This window comes from Lissotriton helveticus, chromosome 3_2, assembly GCF_964261635.1.
Source record: "Lissotriton helveticus chromosome 3_2, aLisHel1.1, whole genome shotgun sequence".
Classification (NCBI taxonomy): Eukaryota; Metazoa; Chordata; class Amphibia; order Caudata; family Salamandridae; genus Lissotriton; species Lissotriton helveticus.
The window spans coordinates 385,348,340-385,371,417 of NC_136062.1; the positions used below are offsets into that span (position 1 = coordinate 385,348,340).

Sequence of the window (23,078 nt, forward strand, 5' to 3'; positions counted from 1 at the left end):
CAGTCGCTGAAATCCCGAAGATGTCGTGAATGCCAATCCGCAATCTGATTGTTGCGGCTGGTAAGAGACTCTGCAATAACCGTGATCTTCTGCTGCTGGCAATAGTGCCAAAAATCTCTGGCTATCTCCGCCAGAACCTTGGACCGAGTGTCGCCCAGCTTGTTGACATAGCGGACTGCCGATACGTTGTCCATGCGGAGAAGAATGCAGCAACTGGACTGATGGGGAGTAAAACATCTGATCGCGAAGGACCCCGCCAGGAGTTCCAGGCAATTGATGTGGAGAGACAACTCCTGTGGAGACCAACGACCTCCCGTCGAGACAGGACCGCATCGGGCTCCCCAACCCCAGCGGCTGGCATCGGACTCTACAAGTTAAGGCGACGACCCGAACAGGGCTCGACCATTCCAAGCCTCCATGTGATCCAGCCACCATTGCATCTCCCACCTCACCTCCTCCGAAAGAGGAATCAGATCTGAATATCTCAGGCCTTTCTGGAGATGACGGATCTTCAAGCGTTGCATCGCCCTGTAATGTAGAGGACCCGGGAAGATCGCTTGTATGGAGGACGCCAACAGACCTACGACACGTGCTAATGGACTCAATGACACAGTCGGTTTGGAAATAATGGAAGTTAACTCCCTCTTGATATACCGAATCTTCTGGTTGGGTAAAAGAAGTTGGCAAGCAATGGAATCGATCTGGAAACCCAAAAAATCTATCGTTTGTGTCGGAGTCAAAACGGATTTCTGAACGTTGACCAGAAAACCCAGAGACTGCAATAGATCGATGGACCATTCCAGATGAGTCAGGAGTTTGAGCGGACTGTCTGCCAAAACCAGAATGTCGTCCAAGTAAATAATGAGACGCACTCCTCGAGCTCGAAGATGCTCCACGACCGCCCATAGAAGCTTCGTGAAGCACCAGGGTGCTGACGAGAGGCCGAAGGGGAGAACCTGATACTCGTACCAAATCCCTTGCCAAAGGAATTGGAGGAACCGACGATGAGGCCGAAGACAGGAATCGACAGATATGCGTCTTTGAGGTCCCGACGAACCATCCAATCCCCCTCTCGAAGGAGATCTCTCAACAGATAGATGCCCTCCATCTTGAAATGCCTGTAAACGACTCCCCCGTTGAAGTCTTTCAGGTTGAGAACAAGGCGCGAACCGCCCCCTTTCTTCTCGACCAGAAACACCGTGCTGGCGAAACCCTGTGGATGACGGACAGTAGGAAGAATCGCCCCTTTTTTGAGGAGAACATCTATTTCCTGCAAAATGAAATCCTGATCTCGAAGGGAAAAACATAGGGGTTTGGGAGGGTGGGCCTGATGCTGGGGCTGGTAAAACTCTATTTTGAAACCTTGAACAGTTTCCAGCACCCATGCATCGCTGGAGATCATACGCCAATTGTGGAGAAAAAACCTTACTCTGCCCCCCAAAACCACATTGCAAGCAGGAATCAGGCTCACCTGAAGTGTTGGAGTCCTGGTAATGACCCTGCTGTCCTCCAGAACGGCCTTTTCCGTAATATCCTTGACCCTTGCGAGAGGGATAGAAATTCGATCTTGAAGAAATACCGGAGTCTTGACCTCCTCCTCGTTGAGATTGAGAACCTCGTGGGACTGTTGTTGAGAACCTCGGCCGAACAAGCGTCCTCTATGTCGACCGGCCTTGGCAAAAACCGGACGCATGGCTCGTCGTAACGAAGCTTGCGCTTTGTCTATAACACTGAAAGCGGCCACAAACTTAGTCAGTTCTTTCAAGAATGGTTGTCCAAACAAAAGGCCCTGTGCCTCTGGACCCGATTCCGATGTCGAGAGCTCCGCCAATTTAGGATCAAGTTTTAACAGGATGGAACGACGTCTCTCGCAAGAAATCGCACAATTGGCGTTACTCAATTGGCAGATCGCCCTTTGTGCCCACTCAATCAATTCATCGGGATCCACGAGAGTCGCAGACTCCTTGGCCAGGAACCCAAGATCCAGTATTTTGGTCAGTGGACCCAACAAATCAAGCAACTTTTCCTGACATGAGCGCCAAGATCTGTCAAGCCCCTTTTTAGGGTCTTTTGAATACTTTTTTAGATAGGTGACCATCGTTGGGTCAACCTCAGGTGTCACAGCCAAATGGTCAGCAAGATCCGGCCTAGGGCATTCCGAACGAAGCCTGGCACGAACATCCCTGTCGAAAGGTTGAAATATGTGAGCCTGAACATACGCAGCAACCGCCGGGGAAGGCAACCAAGATGAAGAATGAGGATGAACAATTTCTGAAGGTTCAAAGGTCAATACAGGGGGGTGTGTGGGAGTATCAACAAAATGCCCTTTGCACACCTTCTTTCTAGGAGGTGGATCCTCGTGATCCGAGGAAACAGAGGAGTGAGTGTCCTAGGTGTCAGTGTGCTGAATACCGGATGACTTATGTGCAGAAGAGTTGGAAGTATCCGCTGCCAAAGGTTTAGCCAATTTCTGAAAATCTGATCTGTGGGGATTTACAGGAGATTTTGAGGATTTCTTGGAAGCAGGTAACCAACCGTGTTGCTGTGCATACTGGGTTAAATGGCGCTTCACCGGGTTGATGGCACGCACCAGTGCCCTATTAACTGATTGCTGGACACCTTTGTCCAATTCTGCGACCAAATCCTGCTCCAATGCGCCAGAGTCCTCCTCCCCATAATAATAGTCATCATCCACATAATCATACTCTTCCATGATACACAAAGTGTACAGTAATGCCCACAAGATGACTAATAACTTCGAGGAATGCCAAAGGCACAATGCAAGGCGGAGCGTGAGAACCCCTCAGCAAGCCAGTAGCGCAGGAATAAACCTGGGCACAAACAATTCAAATGTGGAGGGAGAGGGCTTGCTGAAACGACAGAAAACCACACTCTAGGCAAAGCCTATGCACACAAATACAGCCCAAGCACTCTGTGAGCCAAGGCGTCACACGGGGTTAAATTCTGTCAGGCTGTGGGCTACGACGTCAGAGACAACCTGCACTCAACCGGCGTAGTAAAGAGACACTACGAGAAGCCGGAACTAGCTGGCGCGCATGCGTGACACAGCCACCACCAGAATAGAGTCGGAAGAGCTCGCGCACCCAGCGCGAGCCACCAAAACCGCAAACTCCCGCTCCACTTGTAGAAATAAGACCTTGGCAGTAAGCGCCCGGTCTATGGGAGGCGAGCACACGCTCCCCGCAATGCGCACAAGCAAACCGGCAGAAAAAACGGAAAACGGCAAAGCGTTACAAACACGCAACCGGAGCCGGAGTGCGCTGCAAAGATGCGCCACACAGCAAAGAAAGAGGAAGAAAGACTATCATTGGGACCTTTTATGCTGTGTACTCTATGGTTGTTACCCTGGTGGTTATGGGTAATGTAGTTTTTTGGTTACTGTTTATTGGCTGCTGAGCTTTCTATAAAGAAATGAGAAAAGCATAATCGGAGCCTCCTGTCCTGAAATAGAATTAGAAAAAAACGCATTTATCAATATTTAAAGTACAGTACTCATTCAAATTTGAATAAATGCGTTCTTTTCCTAATTATTGATCTGACACTCCCTTTTTATGACAATCCTTTCGTATTGATTGATTTTGAAATTATGTTTTGAATCTTGTCTTTAGGAACACAGTACCTCATAGTTCTTTAGGTCAACCTCGTGCACAACTCTGCAATTAGGCGCCACTATCATGGGGATTGGAGAGTGATAATGATAGTGCACCCTCAAAATAATTTCCTGAATGGTGCACTATGAACTCACCATGAATATCAGTCATGTTGTACTATTGTAACCCTCAGGGGTGCGCTGTGCCCTCACGAATCAGCCATACTGAAACGTTCACGTGTCAGTGGGGTTTACCCCACCCCTCTCAAACTCTGCTTTCATTGCCGTTTTGGCCTTTTAAGTCTTGGGTCAAAGGTGATATAGACCACTAAACTTCAAAAGTTGTTTCTGTTTGATAACAAACGAGCGTGGGCGCTGCATACGGCAAAGAGCGCATGCGCTTACAATTGAGAATAGATTCCCCACCCTTCTTTCGAGGATTTCCTTTGCGACTATGAAGAACCATTTAGTGCTATCGTGGTCGGAGACTTTGATCAGTGTGATCCCATATAAGTGACCACTAACGAGAAGAGTAATCTGCCAAGTTGGTCGTGTATTTTAAAGAATCTCTACACGTTTATAAAAGAGTTTCGGATATGTATATATATTTCTTGTACTGTCAGATTATCTTTAGCTATAAAATATAAATATAAAATATTTAGAAGTATTTCTAGACACATATAACGTGCAGTATAGTCCGCTTTTTTATTATTTAGATTATTATTCATGACGCTTGTTGATGTCAACAGAGTACCGCATCTTCACAAGATGGCTGACGTAGAGCCGACCCAGCACAACCGACCTGTACGTTAGCTAGTCCGTCTTCAGTTTCCCTGAGCGAATGAGGGCTAGCGAGCCCTGGACAGTCTGAAGATGGCGGCGTCCGTGGTGCTGAGCCTGGACACACTGCCCACTGACCCTTTGCTGCTCGTCCTGTCCTTCCTGGACTATCGCGACCTGACCAGGTACCTGGGGGCGGGGGGCAGGTAGGGTGTAGGGGAGGCGACGAAGAGCGACACGGCCACACAGCGTGCAGAGGGCCAATGTTAGCAGTGGAGAGTGAGCAGGGTCTGACAGTTGCAGCTACTTCAGCTGATGGACTTTCCACTTTCTATGATCTGTGGTGAGAAGTGGCCCCTGTTAAGTTTGACGCTTGGAGTCAGTCTTGGCTGTTAGCTGACGTAAGCTGCTACTTTGGGATTTAAAAACTATAGCTTGTCCTGAAAATATGCAAATTGCAGGTTTCTGAGTGAAGATGTCACACAGGACACGGGATTGGCCACTAAGCAGCTCAGTTAGTCATTACGTTTTTGGCATAACTGCTCGTACAGGCAATGAATAGCGGTGTTGGCACGTCTCTCCACAACCTCCACGTTAGCCTTAAGATGCCCGTCAAAAATGTGTAGCTCCTTACTTGGGTGCCTTATAGGCAGTAGCTTATGCAGCCCATACTAGCATTTGAGTTACTACCATATTGTTTCTGTTAATTATTACGTTGCTACAAAAATGGTAGGTAGATTGTAATTAAGATTGTAGTTTACATTGTTTGGTGAACCCAGGTACTTTCGAGCTAATGCACCTGAATTTTTTTTTGTTTCAGTCTATCCAATTGAGACTTGTGCTCTCCAGAGACGCATTTTTTAATCCTTTTTTTGCCCCTTATTTTCTCTTTGACTGAAAGTCATTCTCATGGGTAAAACTTGCAAATCATGTAACGGGCTGTTTTTTATACAACGAACCAGTGTCCTACCAGAAGCCTCCAAGATCTCCAAAAGGCTAATATTGGTGAACTTAATCCTACTGAGATCTTTTACATTTACTACAATGTGTAGTGAATAGTAGTTTACTAAGTCTTCACAGAACTAATAACGTAGCTCAGTCCTGATCATTAGTAAACTTGCACGAGATAAAGCGTTTTTCATTAACATAATTTCAACCTCAGAATATTTTGTATGCCCATCTAACATTAACATTTTACAGCCACACAGCAGCATTGGTACCGTTTTCCTGCAATAGCTTTCAATTATGTATTAGATGAAAACTCCACATAGAAGCACAATTTAACTGCCAAGTATATTCAATTTTGTTTCTGCTAGCCGCAGAGAGATTGTTACTTTTTTTCTGGCTAACACAGATAATTTTTTGTTTTATATGCTTAAATTTGTATTTGTTGGTGTTACAGTAAACTTTTAGACTCCGGTTTTATTTTGAATCCTATTGGGTTAACTCTATTACGACAGTAGTACCAGCAAAGAAAAGGGAACCAATATGAACCAATTCAATTTTGAAAGAGCAGGTGTGTGATTTGGCCAATGCCTCTGCTAAGTCATCAAACAAATAAAATATGCTTTAAAACTGTAGAAAGGCAGGATCCGTCTGCATTGTTACCCCTACTTTTTGCATGGTGCTATGCTGGTTTTTAGGTCTCGCCTGTCGATGCGCATGCGCATCGAGCAAGCGAGACTATGGGGGCTTATCCATTCTTTGTCCAACTTGCAAGGAATCGTGGCGATTCCTTGCAGTGCCCGTGACTTTTAAGCTCAATGCGCATGTGCATTGAGCTTAAAAGCGCGTGCACATGCCCCCAGCCGCCTGCCTTGCCTACTCTCCCGCCCCCTCACTTCTTGATTGCACGGCCGCTAGGCCGTGCCTCCCCTACTCCTCCTCCTACTCTCCTCCCCTCGCCGCCTGTTCCCGCACTCCTCCCACACCCCCGCTCCGCCACCTCCCCTGCCTGCCGCGTCGCATTTCTCGAAACTGGTGAGTCTATGTCTGTGACAGGAGGAGCCACGTCGTCTGTGTGTCTTTGTACCCACAGGTGTCCAGAAGTTTGGCCATGTTGTTTTTATGTCCTCGGAACCAAAGCCTGCTTCGATTCAGAGATGCTCGCGCCTGCCTTGCCTACTCTCCCGCCCCCTCACTTCTTGATTGCACGGCCGCTAGGCCGTGCCTACTCCTCCTCCTACTCTCCTCCCCTCGCCGTCTGTTCCCGCACTCCTCCCACACCCCCGCTTCGCCCCCTCCCCTGCCTGCCGCGTCGCATTTCTCGAAACTGGTGAGTCTATGTCTGTGACAGGAGGAGCCACGTCGTCTGTGTGTCTTTGTACCCACAGGTGTCCAGAAGTTTGGCCATGTTGTTTTTATGTCCTCGGAACCAAGGCCTGCTTCGATTCAGAGATGCTCGATCCCAAGTGTTTCTTCGGAGCCAATGCGGGGTTAAAGTTTGTTTGGTAGGGCTGTGACGTACCGTGGCACGGTGGGGAAAGTGTTTGCAAGATTTTCTTGGCACGTGAGTGAGCGCAACACTTCAAAGTCAGTCACATCAGCAGATGTTACGGGCACCCGGAGCTCACAGCCACTCTCTCTGCCCGCCCGCTCTCCACTCCATCAGGCAGCCAGCTTCAGGAGAGCAATCTGCGGGGTGCCGCCATTTTGTATAGGGTAAAGGCTCAGGCGCCAGCATCTAAAAGTTATATTTAAACAGCCCCCTCTCGCAGCAATTGTGTACTTGCAATGTGTAGATCTGGTGCTCGAGGCAGCGCGGTCCGCCAGCCCCAGGCACCTTTGCGTGCTTTGGTTCGTTCTCCGCAGTTTCCCACAGCTGCGGCCTTCAGTCTCGCTTTCCGCCTCGGGCTCGATTTTAGCAGCGAGATAATGGTGCTCGGCTGCGGCTGGTTCAGTGTCTCCCAATCGGGTCCCACCTTCCTCCGGATCTCGCCCAGCGGGACACTTTTCGCTCCGTTGTTTTTCGTTCGTGTGGCCACCAAAGCTTACCCCACCGTGTAGAGTGAACAGCACGCCAGTTACAGCTTGTATTGCAGGATAAATTAAGAGGATTAATCCCCCGGTCGGCGGAGCTCGCTCACATGGCGGCCATCTCGCAGCTCGGCTAGCCACGCCCCCCCAATGAATCACCGAACTTAGTGGAGAATGAATCAAAATAGAGTGGGACATCACAAGAAAAACACACTCACACTCACGCAACGTCACACACCCGAAGCCTCACACCCCCTCACTCACACTCACCCTCACACCCCCTAACCCGCACACCCCCTAACCCGCACACCCCCTAACCCGCACACCCCCTAACGCTCACACCCCCTAACGCTCACACCCCCTAACGCTCACACCCCCTAACGCTCACACCCCCTAACGCTCACACCCCCTAACGCTCACACCCCCTAACGCTCACACCCCCTAACGCTCACACCCCCTAACGCTCACACCCCCTAACGCTCACACCCCCTAACGCTCACACCCCCTAACGCTCACACCCCCTAACGCTCACACCCCCTAACGCTCACACCCCCTAACGCTCACACCCCCTAACGCTCACACCCCCTAACGCTCACACCCCCTAACGCTCACACCCCCTAACGCTCACACCCCCTAACGCTCACACCCCCTAACGCTCACACCCCCTAACGCTCACACCCCCTAACCCTCACCCCCTCACTCTCACCCCACACCCTCACCCCTCACCCCCTCACCCTCACTCCCTCACTCACCCTCAACCCCTCACCCTCACACCCTCAACCCTTCACCCTCAACCTCTCACTCACCCTCACTCACCCTCAACCTCTCACTCACCCTCACTCACCCTCAACACCTCAGCCTCACCCTCACTCACCCTCACTCACCCTCAACCCCTCACACTCACTCACCCTCACCCACCCTCAACTCCTCACCCTCACTCACCCTCAACTCCTCACCCTCACTCACCCTCACTCACCCTCACCCACACTCACCCTCCCTCAACCCCTCACCCTCACTCACAACCCCTCACCCTCAAACCTTCACCCTCAACCCCTCACTCACCCTCACTCACCCTCACTCAGCCTCAACTACTCTCACTCACCCTCAACCCCTCACCCTAACTCACCCTCACCCTCACTCACCCTCAACACCTCACTCACCCTCACCCACCCTCAACACCTCACCCTCAACCTCAACCCCTCACCCTCACTCACCCTCACTCACCCTCACTCACCCTCACTCACCCTCACTCACCCTCACTCACCCTCACTCACCCTCACTCACCCTCACTCACCCTCACTCACCCTCACTCACCCTCAACCCCTCACCCTCAACCACTCACCCTCACTCACCCTCACTCACCCTCAACCCCTCACCCTCACTCACCCTCACCCACCCTCACCCTCACTCACCCTCAAACCCTCACACAGTGCAATAGGTCTCAGACCATTTCAGTTAGAGCTTTAAGAAATGTTTATGGCTTTTTTTATTTGTAATTCTTTAGCATTGGCTACAGGAAACAAAAATGCTAAACATTTACAAAAAAAACCCATAAACAATTCTAAAAGCACTAACTCTAATGGTGCGAGACCTATTGCATTTCCAATGCTTGTTGACTAGTGTGACTGGGATCCTGCTAATCAGGACCCGAGTCTAACTGCTTTCTCCCTAAATGGTTATGTTCAGTACTTGGGTACATCCCAGATTGGATACCGGGGTACCCTTATCAGTCCCTAGTATGCAGTACTAAGGTACCCTGGGCAGGTACCCCAGAGGTCTCCCATGGGCTGCAGCATGTATTGTGCCACCCATGAGCCTCTCACAAAAACCCTTCCTGATCATAACTGTGAAAGAACTACATGGTCAAAAAACTTTTGAAGTCTAAGAAGTAGCAATGTAGAGTCCATGCAGCCACTATAAATCTTTGAGCACTACCCTAAAGCACACACCATTGCTCCGTTGTGGAATGACCAAGTTGGAATCCTGCTTGTTCCAGAGGGACAAAACGTTTATTAATGGATTAGTTGTTAATTATTTTTAGTACAAATAATAATACCACCTTTTGACCATGTCCATCAGTGAAATCAAATGGTAACTTGCAGGATCGTTTATATGACCTCTTTGGAAAATGGGTTTAATTATGGACCCATTCCAGGAATAAGTTATTATTCCATTTAGTATGAGCCTTCCATAGAGTAGTTGGAGATGTTAAGTCCACCACTTGGGTTATTTTCTATAAAATCATGCTGGGATACATACAGTTCTAGCTGCTGTAGAGGCCTCAATGGTTAGTGACTTTAGTAGCTCTTTGTCAGGGCTATAGAAAAACATCTCACGAGGGGCTTCAAAGTCCCCAACACCGAGTGAGGATATGTATGGGACTAAAGATATGTAGAATGATATAGCATCCTAGATTTATGTGCTCCCAAAATAGTATGGAATCACCAGACTGAACTATATTTTCCCACTATTTGAAATAGAACCCCTTAGGATCTTAAGATATCTTTGTTTTTACGTAAATGATCTTATATTTAAATCAATTATTTCTGTTATAATCTTTCGGGCTATTTGTTTTGGATCATTGTTTGATTTTATATTCTTTATCAAACCAGAAATGTCGCCTATTTACATAAATATGGCCCTTGTTATGAGTAAATTGAAAAGTATTCATATGTAATCAGTGACCTCAATAACTTATGTTATGCTTCATCACTGGGCCTGCTGCTCGTCGGGCCCGTGCTGCAATGCTCGACGGCTACCCGCGAAGGGGCTCTTTAGCGGAGATCTTTTTTTGATGAAGCCATTTGGTGCGTAAGGGTATGTGGACAGAGTAATATAGTGAGTGTACAGTGTAGTTTAAAATAGGTCTAGTACTGCCCTTAGCAATAATTTTATTCTGGGAGTGCACTAACCTAGCTAAGAACTGTGAGCTCTGCCTGGAGGTAATGGTCCTGCAGGGAATACCTGTGCAAGTGGTTGACATGTTTCTTGCCTAAGAAAGCCCTTACCCGGTCTGGTGGCAATTCTTCAGGACAGGGACAGGAGCAAAGGTAGGGGCGATAGTTAGTTGCCACGCCACCCTACTGTACGAGCAATGCAGTGTTCTGTTGACACTCTCCTATCTTCTCCGACCTCAGAGTACAGGGGTCACAGAACTCCAGACCATATGACCTGGTGAAAAACAGCAACGTTGGTTATACCGTAACGTTCAGAACCAGCATTGCAGTAGTGTAAGAGTCGATATCACCTTCTCTTTTTTACTATGGTCCTGAAGAATTGCCACCATATCCGCTAGGGGCTTTCTTAGGCAAGAAACATGTTGACCACTTGCACCAGATAGACCTTGCAGGACTATTACCTCCAGGCAGGACTTACAGTTTTTAGCTAGGTTAGTGCACCCCAGAATAAAATTATTGCTAAGGGCTGTACTAGACCTATTTTACACTACACTGCACAATCACTACACTACCCTGTCCACATATCCTCACACACCCAACAGCATCATCAAAAAAAGATCTCCCCAAAAAACAAAAAAGATCTCCGCTAAAGAGCCCCTTCGCTGGAGCCCGTCGAGCATTGCAGCGCAGGCCCAATGATGAAGCATGACATTCTCTGGGGTGTGTGAGGGCAATCCATAACAGACCTGAACACTCCTTCACAAATAGAAACTGCACATCGACATTTTTCGTATTGTATTTGGGAGTATATGTGCAGGGCCTGGTTAAAAAAGCACCTGGTTCCTGCTATTTAATACCTTCAATAATTTATGTTCATACCAGCATAGTGGGTTTATTTCTTCGCCAATTGAATTAATTTTAATCCAATCAAGGAGTGTGGTTATTTTAATTAAGGTGGTCCGCTATAGTGCTTTGTAAGCCAAAATTGATATTCTGATACTCTGGTGCATGCTGCTTTGTTTACCCTTGAGTTAGCCTATCAACAACATTGACGTTGCTAGATGGATTATCATAAAAATCAATTAGATGAACATTTCTACAAAAAGAAAATCCTTCATGGAAATAAATACATTGATTACGTGCCTAAATTTTTGCTTTTTTTTTTAAAAATAACATTTTACCAACATTTTGCTGCTTCTAGATTGACTAGTCATAATCACCAAATACGTATTAAGGAAAACTTTCCCCAATGTTTGCACTTTGCGAGAGGGTCTTACAGTATGGTATTCAACTTTGGCATTCCATAAACTGGCAGATATTCCCTGACGGGTTTTCAAGTACTTGGTAATCTAACTTTGCATTGTTGTCACCCTCTCCATGAGCCAATGTAAAATTTTGATCTTAGATATAGTAGCTCAGTATTAAAAAGTTTTAGATCGTCTTCAGAATTGTTCTTTTGAACATTTTGCTAAACACTAACCACTACGCTTATAATATGCAGATCACTAAAATCATTAAAAATCCTGGAGGCCCATTTTAAGAGCCCGATTTAGAGTTTGGCAGATGGTTACTCCATCACAAATGTGACAGATCGCTCATCCCTCTTACCACAAGAGCTAAATAATATAATGCTCTTCTAAGAAGACTGATAGAATATCTGTTGTCTTTGTGGCAGAGTAAACAGCCTGCCTTATGTTAAATCAGGCCCTTAGTGACCAGAAAATTTTGTAGAAACCTGCTTTGCTACGTCCCCTAAAGGTCTGTCATGATTTAGATTAGTGGCTAATTTGTTAAGATATGTAAAGCCATCATGTAAATATCTCTCAACCATCAGGGTTTCCTGTAGCAGTTTATCTAATTTATTTAATAATGAAAGATGTTGAGTGGATTTTTTTGTAGATTGAAACTAAAGATATTAACAGATAAAACATGTAACTACAAAGGGTTTGGAAAAATAGCAGTCCTTTTGTTGAGTATCCTGGGGCACGTACCCAGGTTTACAAGGTTTGGATTCCCAACACACATGTTCAGGGACTGAGTTCAGTGCACCATTGCTTGAGCAGGGAAGCCCAAGTTACTGTAGCCACACAACCAATACTTGCAGGTGTGGTGTTTGTACGTTCTGAGATACTACTAGTGCCTTAAGTGGTTTAGGGATGCAGTGGTAGTCCAAGCGATAATTCCTTAATGAGTTACATACTCTAGGATCACTAGAGACTTGACATGCATTACAACATTTATTTTAAATTAGTTCTTTTAATACTCCTAAATCTATTGCACACAATATTGTTTGGTAACATCACAGAAGATAAAAACTAGAACTAGCTAAGTAATTCATGAACAGTGAAAACAACAGGTAAAAATTGTAACATCACATCATTATCCAGTTTGTAGCCCAACACCTTCACTGTGCTATCCTAGTATTCTAGCAGATGAATATATAGTAAGCCTATTTCCCGAGTTTTAGAGATGGTGCACATACCTGGGACAACAAGGTTTTTTGTCTGTTTGGAATAGCTTGCTAGCTGGGCAAAGACTTCATGTTTGTTCGGGGACAGCCATTACCCTGGCACCATTCAGTGTAGCCTGAGCCTCACAAGAGTGCAGTAGCTTTGGTTAAGGTAGTGGAATCTGGTGCCATGCCCATCTAGTAATGCGCCCGAATCTGCGCCGTGGGTAAAGTTCATATCTCCTCAGTAGTCAATTCAGAGGACCTATACTGGCTTTCTGCCTGCAAAGCAGAAGCAAATGGGGATTTAAAGACACTAGATCTAACTAGACTAAACCAGTGGAATGCGAAATATGTCACCTATGTAAAAAGTATCTTAAACAAAAGGAACCAGGAGCTATTTATTAAGCAGGTTCTGCACACATGCTCCAAGGCATTAGTGAGAAACACGGGGGTATGCAGTTCCTAGGGGAGGAGGGGAAAAGGGAAGGTCTTTCTAAAAAGGGCCTTCACACACCCCAGTGGATGTCATGCTTCATCATTGGGCCTGCTCCTCGTCGGGCCGGCGCTGCACTGCCCGACGGGCACATGCGAAGGGGCTCTTTGGCGGAGATCTTTTTGTTGATGAAGCTGTAGGGTGAGTGCGGGCTAGGTAGTGCAGTGAGTGTGTAGGTTAACATAGGTCTAGGACAGCCCAAACACATTTATTTATTTCCAGGGGCCCTAGCCTAACTAAAAATAATGAGCCCCAGCTGGGTGTAATGATCCTATAGGGCTAGTGTGGTGCATAGGGTCGACAAGTTTTGTGCCAAAATAGACCCTAACGGGTCTGATGGCACTTCATCAGGACCGAAAGATGATTGAAGGTACTTTATCACTACTGCAATACGGGTTCAGTAATTCTAAATTTTGACTAGTAACCAGATGCAGATGATGAGTGCCCCGGGTCAATTGATCCCGAGGAGCAAGACCCGAGACAGTAGGGCTTTTGCTGGCGGGATAGCAGAGCACTTTGTTGCTCTGATGGCAGGGTAGGACGGAAGCTTAGTAGCACTTCCTCCTTGTTCATAATTGATTAGGTTAAATCCCATTACAAATAAAACACAGTGACATTACTGGGCACTTAAAATACCTGTCTGATACTAACTGCTCTCTACTAAACCTCTCAGCCAAAATAACTCGCCCAACTTATTTCTCAATGACTTTGAGACATATTTCTACCCAAAGATTATCAATATTAGATCTGTCTGCATAACTCTGTTAATAACCCAACTCTGCCATTATGTTTAGTTCTGCCTTGGGTGACACACTCATTCCTTCCCTGCTGCATCTTCACGTAAGATTCTTGCAGTTGAAAAATTGGTACACACCTGCTTGGCTCTTGGGCGAAGCCACAGGGCCCAACTAACCGGGAATTACCATGTTTTGTTTGTTGGGGACCTGCATGGTGATAATGAGAGCAAAATTACTGGCCAGTCTGTTGTGAGTGTATCCTTAATCCCTCCAAGGCTTTGAGAGAGGTTCTCCTAAGCAAAGTGCCTGCTCACTAGATAGACTGCTACTTTTACTCTTACACTTGCCATACCTGTGCAGTCTGCTCTGGAGTTCCTTTGATGTCCAGGACCATTGAATGAGATGCTTTTGTATTCATTTGTTGATGGTAATAAGCAGGAAGCATCTGGGCCCGCCAGTATTAACTGTACAATACTTTATGATCCTTGTATGCTTATGAATGTGCCATTGCCAGTATCCCTCACCAATGCCACTTTTTGGAGATTGGTCTTGTGGCAGTAGTTGCTTAACTTTCAGCATCCCCATGCCAGATTAGAATTTGCGTTGTCTTTTGACTATGGTAGTTTGTGAATAATCATGATTGTTAGTTTTCTGTTGAGCGATATATATTGTGGTGCATGTGTCAGAACTGCATTAATTCCCTACAGCTGGTAGAGATGAGTCATACAGATTCTTTGATGAAGGCAGGTAGATCTGTTGGAGCCCCGATACCCTTTCTGGATGAGAAATCTGGACTTCAAAAAGTTTCTTGCTCAATTTACTACATCTATTTCTTGTGGTTGCGAGGTGGTAGGTCGTCATCAACCTTGTCTTCAGATGGGAAGCCTACTGTTGGAAATTGAAGGAGGCATGAGGTTTATGCATTGGAGTTGATGGTGTCCTTTATTGGTTATTTTTGTGCAACACCTTTTTAAATGTTTTACTTTAGCATAAACTTGCAAAAGGTGAAAGCTTGGTGTTGTGCGTTGATATGAGCACAGCTCACACCAGCATAAGATTTATTTCCATCATTTCTTGAAATGTCTTCTAGAAACTGATAATTGCAATAAAGGATAGTTGTGCATTACATGTATGTTTAGGCAGGAACATATTTTGTAATTTGATCAGACATTTGTGGATTTTTGTTCAATTGTTGGACCTTTTATCAAGGGTGAAGACTCCAATGCCATCGATGCCCATCTGTGCCTTTAAATGCAGTGATCTCCAGGAAACATCATATGGCATCTGACATAGGCCTTGCGTTTATCCATGACGTGACATAGTGTCCTCTAACAAATGCTGTGATAAGCAAGTGGTGTCTTAGGTGGGACACTGAAGTGACTAGATGACATTAATTTGTATAGCACATTGAAGGTTTGCCTCTGCTCATAGGGAATATAGGATAATTTTCAGGCAGGTGATGTGGAGAGTCATGAGGTACAACAGGTTGTTGATAATGTTTTGAATCTCTCTAGATATTACCACTTTAGCGGGTCATGCAGTGTTGTCCTTTGCAATATCCTTCTTTTGCATGTGAACTTTCCTTCTTTTGAAGAGTCACACCGATATGTGTGCCGGATGGGGTTGCACATCAAGGAGAAATTTTCTGATTATCCTTCCCATCATGTGTTTTAGCATTCTCGTTCATAGTCACATTTGGTTGGTCTCTAGGTGCCCGAATTCTGCAGGAGTATCTTGTCACGTTTGTTTCTTTTCCATTATCTAGTTGAATCACTCAGTGGGGGTTTTCTTTTTTGCTGGTTGGGTTTGTAAAGCATCATTTTTTGTCATCAAAATTTAGCAGGTATGGGGATTAAAGTGTGGTTGTGCAAAGCAATTGTTTTGTTTTTGTGCCTTTCTTAGGTTATTTGATTCTAGTTATTGCAGTCCATGGTAAGTCTATCCATGCAAATTTTTATGCTTGGGTGATTTAGATCCTGATGTACATAGCACTAAAGCGGTTGAAGATCCTGCTATTTGAAAAATTACAAGGTTCGCGACCGCAAAAAGGCTTTTTAGAATATACAAAGCCCTTGAGAGCTGCAAAATTCGTCCCAGCGTGTAAAAGAGCTTTCGCAATACTTTCCGAATCACAAAGGGAGCGGGCGCAAAAGAGATGTCCCCTCCTATTTCTGAGTCAGACAGAAATGTATCAGTGGTTTGTAGTCCCAGTTTGGCCACACGCCGTGAACGAGTTACCTCCCTCTGGAGGTGGTAACTGATACTCTGAAATGGAGTTGTCCTCCTTGGGACACCTTAAACTTCTGATACATATCCCCAGCCTTGAGCGCAGGACCTGATATTGGTCCAGTGGAACCCTTCCCGCATCTGTACGTGTTCTTCCAAGTGGGGTTTTCGCTTTTATAAAGAAGCACTGCTTTCTTTAAGGAACACATGCTGCTTTAGAAAAATGATTCCACTTTGGGAATTAAGACTCCGGGATAGTGAGATGCTGTTCTGTGCAGGCCACTGTCCCAGTTTGTGTACCCAGAGGGTTTACAACTATTGAACTGTCTATTTAATATTCATTAGACGGGCTGTACGGAAACTACCTGCAACCTGAGACTCTATGACGCAACCAACACAAAATAGGTTAGGTTGCAAAAACCGAGATCAGTCTGAAGTAGGTGGTTCTTCATTTGTGTGACCTCCCTTTTTAGGTCTCGCGACCTATCAATGCGCGCAAGCGCATTGAGCGGAGCGAGAATTCAAGTGCTCGAAATCCTCGTCAAACCAAGGGCTTCTTGGTGAGGTTTTCTTTAAGTTCACGTGAATCTCGTGATTAAACAAGTACGCGCATCAGCCTCCCTCCCTCCCTCCTAGTTGCATTTTTTCACGGCCGCACAGCACATCAAAGGGCTTCTTCCAGCGTGTGCTGTGCGGCTTCTCCTCCCCTAATTATTCATGGCTGGCCGGTGGCCAGACGTACTTTCAGTTTCCCGGCCGCTCTGCAAGCATTGCATGCTTGCCCAACCCCCCTCCCAGCGCTTGCCCCTTGTTCCCTCCCACTCGCTCCCCTGCTCCCCCCCCCCACCCGACTTGAAAGGAAGCCTCTTGTTACTTTACACAATAGCATCTAAACGTGTCTGTATGCTGAGGTATGCCTGGATATATCACACTGTTCTCACATGATTGCCCCGTTTACACACATCAGCTCAAAATGCCGCTCGCCGTCTGTTTGACCCTGCCCTCTTTCATTGACAATGACACTTCATCTAAATGAAGGCATTTTCCGTCTCCGTTCGGAAATCTGGTGAACTCTGTAATAAGCTACGTGTTTTCTGCAAGTGAGTACACTGCAATTGTGGACACTTTTTTAACCCTCCAACGTATGCTCAATCACTAGATCACGCTCACTTGATATTCACTATCTTGATATGCACACAAGTCAGCTAATTATTTTTTACGGCATGAAGCCACTTTCTCTCCGAGGGCATTTTTTTACATGACTGATGGCATCCATCGTTTCATTCTATCCACGTTTGTTTTCAATTACTGTCATCTCTTTTAAGGCTCTTGATTTCCATTTGGCCGGCCGTACTTTCAGTTTCCCGGCCGCTCTGCAAGCATTGCATGCTTGCCCAACCCCCCTCCCAGCATTTCTTAGACTAGACAAAGTGCCACCTGCAGGCCGTGCCTACACCTTGTCTGGGCATGACAGGCGGTGCTCAACGAACCTCCGGTACTAGGAAGGAAATGCTTTCTGTTTTACTCTGTAAACTCTCTGACGCCCCTGGAATATAGTGGCGCTAATAAACAAGCATTGGCATAGCCAATAGGTCTTGCTTTTGGGCCCATGTAAGTGTTTAGCCATGCGACAGTTTATGTTGTTGCAACAAGGATATTATGCTGCATAACTACTTATAAGGTCCCAAAAGCGAGACCTATTGGCTATGCCAATGCTTGTTTATTTTTTATTTTTTTACATCTGCCACCTATTCTCTTGTTTGAGTAGATAAAGGCAGCTGTCAACACATCTGACCTTTTTGCTTGTTATGGTTGCAAGCTTTTTGATTATGATTACTGTCAGTGTTGAGCCTGACAGTATCAGTAATCCCAGTTTCCATCAATTACATTTTTGCTCATTCTGACTCTAAGCATTAAAGAACACACATAGCACTAAAATATGATGTGTTGGTTACTTAAATGAACTAATGAAAAACTATACATTTAATTGCCACCTGCATGTGTACTGTGTAGGTACAAGATGTGTTTAGTGTTTTTTATGTAGCTGAGCGGTGAATCTATGTTGGCCGATGGTAGTGGCACTGACTGGAGGTGTATCCTAAAGCTAACTATTTGACTGAGCAGGGCACTATGAATTGGGGCTGCTATTTAATGGGGGTATTCCAGTACCAGCACAGTCCTTATAGTAAGAGTGATATAATAGGAGCCTCTTGAGATGGGCATGCGGTGAGCTGCATTGTTCTAGACTTGGTGTTTCTTCAGACATAACTTTGTAGAGAGACCACTTAGGAATCTTTTTAGTTACAAAAAAGAAGTGCATATGCTTGCCTACATCCTGTTCACTGGCAGGGAAGCAAATGCAATATATAACTGTTACTACCCATACAATTTGCCCTACACCGCCTCTCTTAGTAGTGTCTCAGTGCACCCCTTCAAGGAAGCATTAGCTCTTATATCCTAAGTCTCATTCGTGGCTGTTGGTCACAGTACAAGAGGGTATTTAGGGTATTTAAGGCATGTAGTTTCAGTGAAATGGTTTGTCAGATGTTTCAGATAAGGCACCCAGCATTTCTCAAAGTCCGACCCTCTTTTCTCCACTGTCATTGATATCTTTTCGATGCCCATTATTTTCCAGGTTTAAGAAAGCCATTGCTTATCATCTGATACCTTGCTTGTACCTCACGCTTCCAGGATCACCAGCTTGGCTGCATGTATTAAATCATTATCATCTTTACCTTTGGGGATTTACAGGGAAAATTGAGATTTTCATGCAGCCCAAAGATGATCTAGACTATTCTAGAGGAGTGGCAATACTACTCTGTAGGAATCTTCCATGGAAAACTGTCCAGGTCTTATCAGTTCCAGATGGAAGATTTATCTTACCAGGGGGCACTCTATATGAGCGATAGATCACTATAGTAAATATTTACGGTCCCAACCCTGATGACACCACATTTTTATCCCCACGTGATCAAAAATACAATCTCTAGGCAACCCCACAATACTTTGTGGAGGGGACTTCAATGCTATCATGGAGGAACAAATGGATAGGGTGGGCATCTCCCACAGCCATCATCCCCAAATGTCGTCCACACTCTGAGCCCGAGACCACAATTACTATTTAATTGACACCTGGAGACAACCATACCCTACATCAAAAGAGGGCACCTGTGTAACAACACAAAATGGGGCCAGGTCCAGATTGGACTTTTGACTGACATCTCGTGAAATCCATACATGGGCCACAGCTGCCACTCACCAACTGTGCACACTCTCGGATCATACACCAGTCAAGATCATGCTGCAGATCCTGCATTGCACCCCGCGCTCCTTCACATGACGCCCCCTGCTAGTGACACTACTAGATGCTCCGTTCAGAGCTGAAACTCGCAAGGACATATTGAATACTTTGAGTTTATCGCACCTGCAGTGAAACACCCATACCGCTGTGGGAGGCTTTCAAGGTAGTGAATTGCGGTGTATGTATCACCACACAATCTGGAGTGCTGAGAGCCATACGGTGTACTCTTGACAGCTTAGAGGAGGATCTGGAAAGCCAGTATTTTCGGTCTCAGGATCCCACTCTGTTAGCCAATATTAGATAAAAACTCTCTGAATTCCAGGAGGAGGCAGATAGAGAAGTGGGATTCCTACAATATCACTCTCCTGCCCGGCGTTATGGCGAGGGTGATCATCTAGCAAAACACTGGCTAATATGCATTAGGCCCCCAAGAATATCCTCATACATTACGTAACTTCAGTACACAGAAACCACACAGGTACGCACCCTGACAGCCCTACTATACACAATGACAGCATTCTATGCTCCGCTATATACCTCCTCAACGCAACACGAGGAGTCTGAATTGCTGGAATAGCTAGACACTCTCCAGCTGCTATGGCTGGGCTGCGCACTCTGCGCTTGCTTAGATGAGCCCTTCACCACTGAAGAGAGCATTCAGGTCATACAAAGTTTAACAAGGGATAAGGCCCCAGGGCTAGAAGGGCTCACTGCAGCCTTTTCACAAGAATATGCCACAATAAACGCCCCTCATCTTCTGGTTGTATCCCGGGAGGCGTTGAAATCCAGGGAATTACCAGTATCCATTCGAGAAGCTGCCATTATATCTTTGCAAAACCGGGCACACCTCTCATACTATGTGACTCCTATCACCCACTGTCACTAATAAATACTGATAATAAATTATTTGCTAAACTGTTGGCGAATAGGTTACAGCCGCTACTCCCCTTATACCTGGGCGCTCTACGTCGTGTAATCCACGCACTTTTTTGGTACTGACACACCACCTCGCTCCTCAAGTCCTTGCGATAGCGGCTATGTCGATGCCACAAAAGCATTTGACTCACTGGAGAGGGTATTCTTTTCACACTCCTAGCCCGGTTGGATCTAAGTCCCACTTTTATAAGGTATCCACAACTACTATATACAGCTCCAACTGCTAGAGTGTGAGTCAACGTGTAGATTTCAGACCCCACCCACATTTCCTGAGGTACAAATAAGGGAAGTCCTCAGTCGCCCTTCCCGTCTGCCATCGCGATGGAGCCTTTGGCAGTACGTTTGCAACTGCATCACGCTGACAGAGGACTAGGTTTCACCCCAAGGAGGCTAATAGTTTCCATGTATGCAGACGATGTCACACTTTATATCCGCAACCCTGAGGTGAACTTGGCACCATTGACACGAGAGATGTTGAGATTTGGGGGCCTATCAGGGATCCAAATAAACTGGGCCAAATTCACTTTATCTCTGCTCACTGAGGGCTTGCATAAATTTGATTCAGAGTACCCGATTAAATAGGCAGATGGCCCGATAAGATGCACTAGCATTTGGATTAGCAGGGATACATTGGAGCTTGGAGCGCCAATTATGGCAGGGTAATGACATGGCTAGAGGAGAGACTGCGCATATGGATTAAACTACCCCTAACACTTACATGGTGTATTGCAATCACAAAAGGATAATCCTGCCCACGCTACTTTACCTCTTCGCTGAAATTCTGATGCTGCTCACAGTATACTTCCTCAAACGCCTCGAGTCTACTGTGATCAGTCTGGTATGGGCGGGCAAACAACACAAAGTATCCTGGGAGCTCCGCACCCTTACACTGGCACAGGGTTAACTGGGAGCCCCAGACCTTACACTATCTGTGTATTGCGCTTGAGTCCAATTTGTACATTTCTGGCTACTCTCAACACCATTCCAACCCCATGTTGCACTGGAGATGGACCGGGTTGCCCTCACCCACTAAGCTCTGCCCTTTACAATGACTATCAGAACCCCAGAAGGGAGATTGACATGGTTGGGACAATCTGATGGGCATGGGAGGGGCTGTGGAAAAGGGCGAACCTCGGCTGGATATATGCACTGTCCATTCCACTAGCTAACAACCCTCAAATCCCCCTGCTATTAGACAGAGGTGCGGTGGAGTGGGTGCTCAAACACCACTTCACCCAGATGTGTAGTTTGGCATAGTCCCTCCAAATAGCACCCTGAGACACGTACGACACTGTCAGCTGTGGGCTACCTGCCTCACGTTCAATTACGTATTTCTAACTGCTCTAGACCATATTCTCACAGGCATTAAAGCTTGGCTGAAGTATGTCGCTTACTGCAAAGAACAGCTATCCACCTTCTGGGAACTCATGCCATTTGGGTCCCAGCCAAACGCTATATGGGCCCTTTCACCTCTTGGCTCTGCCTACAAAATCCTGACTCCCAAGGGCAGATAACTACATAATGCACTACCATGGCAAATAGGCTACCCCAATTCCACAAAGCAAATTGTAGTTCCTCGCTATTATGTCCCACCTGGCCACCCAAGAAGGCACTGAATATTGATCAGTACACTCTTCCTTACCTTCTGAATATATGCGGGGATGATAGAATTTAAGCACTTTAATGTATCGTTCCGCCGTTGTTTAATAAAATAGTGGAATTTAATGTGTATGTACAAAATAATCATGTATGATATATAGCTGTACCCCGCTGGCCTTGCATAAGTGTGTGGATGCCAAATGAGTTACCAATCTCTGTATCACAATGTAAATGTAAAGTATTTATATAGGAGTATGAGACTAGGGGAGAAGGAGGAATGATAGACTAGGTCGCCCTCAGGATAAAGTGTACAATCAAGAATCCAAAATATTGGGTTCCAAGACCTAGCTCATGTCGTGGTAACTGACCAAATTGATCAGTGATACCTACCAAGAAAGAAAGAAACATTTCTTTCTAGTGTCCCCTCACTCACCAGGGTTGCCCCACGGTGACATGCTTCATCATTGGGGCCCTCCCAGTTCTCTACGAAAAGGGGCGTGCTGCGACTCACGAATTACGGAGGAGCACTTTAAAGTGAGAGACTATGTGTAGTGCACAGTGGTGGAGTGGGTGTGGGTATATTAAAAATACCGTGTTTAGTGGGCCTCAATACATTTATTTTGCTCCTAGACAGGTATATTAAAAATGGGGTGGGTGTCACTGCCAACCAGCCCATAATGGGGACTGGTTCAGTGAGAAGGTCAACATGTTTCATGCTACCCCTAGCATTTCTTCAGGACCATGCAGAGACCAGCTCTGCTTTTGCCACTCCAAAGTCCTTAGTAAGACAGTGATACAATGAAATATAAAGAACAAATACTTAGTGAATAAAGCATGCGTTCTTAATAGAATACATACGATTTGTTGGTTTCAAATGCTGCGGAAAGAAAGCACAACATTAGTAGCATTTTCAAACCTCCCTTATAGGAGGGTTACATAGTATCCTCTCATGACGCACGCATCATGGGCTATGGTGGGTGGTTGCACCATATTGGTGCGTGCAGGCTCTCATGCTAAGCATTAGTTTCTTAAATAAGTGGTTGTGAATTCACACAAAAAAACAAGACAGGA

The 23,078-nt window shown here is 45.9% G+C and overlaps 1 protein-coding gene across 2 annotated transcripts in view; it reads left to right on the plus strand.

Moving 5' to 3' along the window:
- The first annotated feature begins 3,974 nt into the window (after positions 1-3,974).
- Positions 3,975-23,078, plus strand: part of FBXO3 (F-box protein 3) — a 138,748-nt gene continuing 119,644 nt past the window's right edge. The window contains exon 1 of one of the 2 annotated variants that reach the window (XM_078684269.1): positions 3,975-4,575. In XM_078684269.1, the coding sequence (XP_078540395.1) occupies positions 4,484-4,575 (92 nt within the window). In that variant the 5' untranslated portion in view covers positions 3,975-4,483. The remainder of the gene's footprint in view (positions 4,576-23,078) is intronic. The other variant, XM_078684270.1, reaches the window with a different exon arrangement.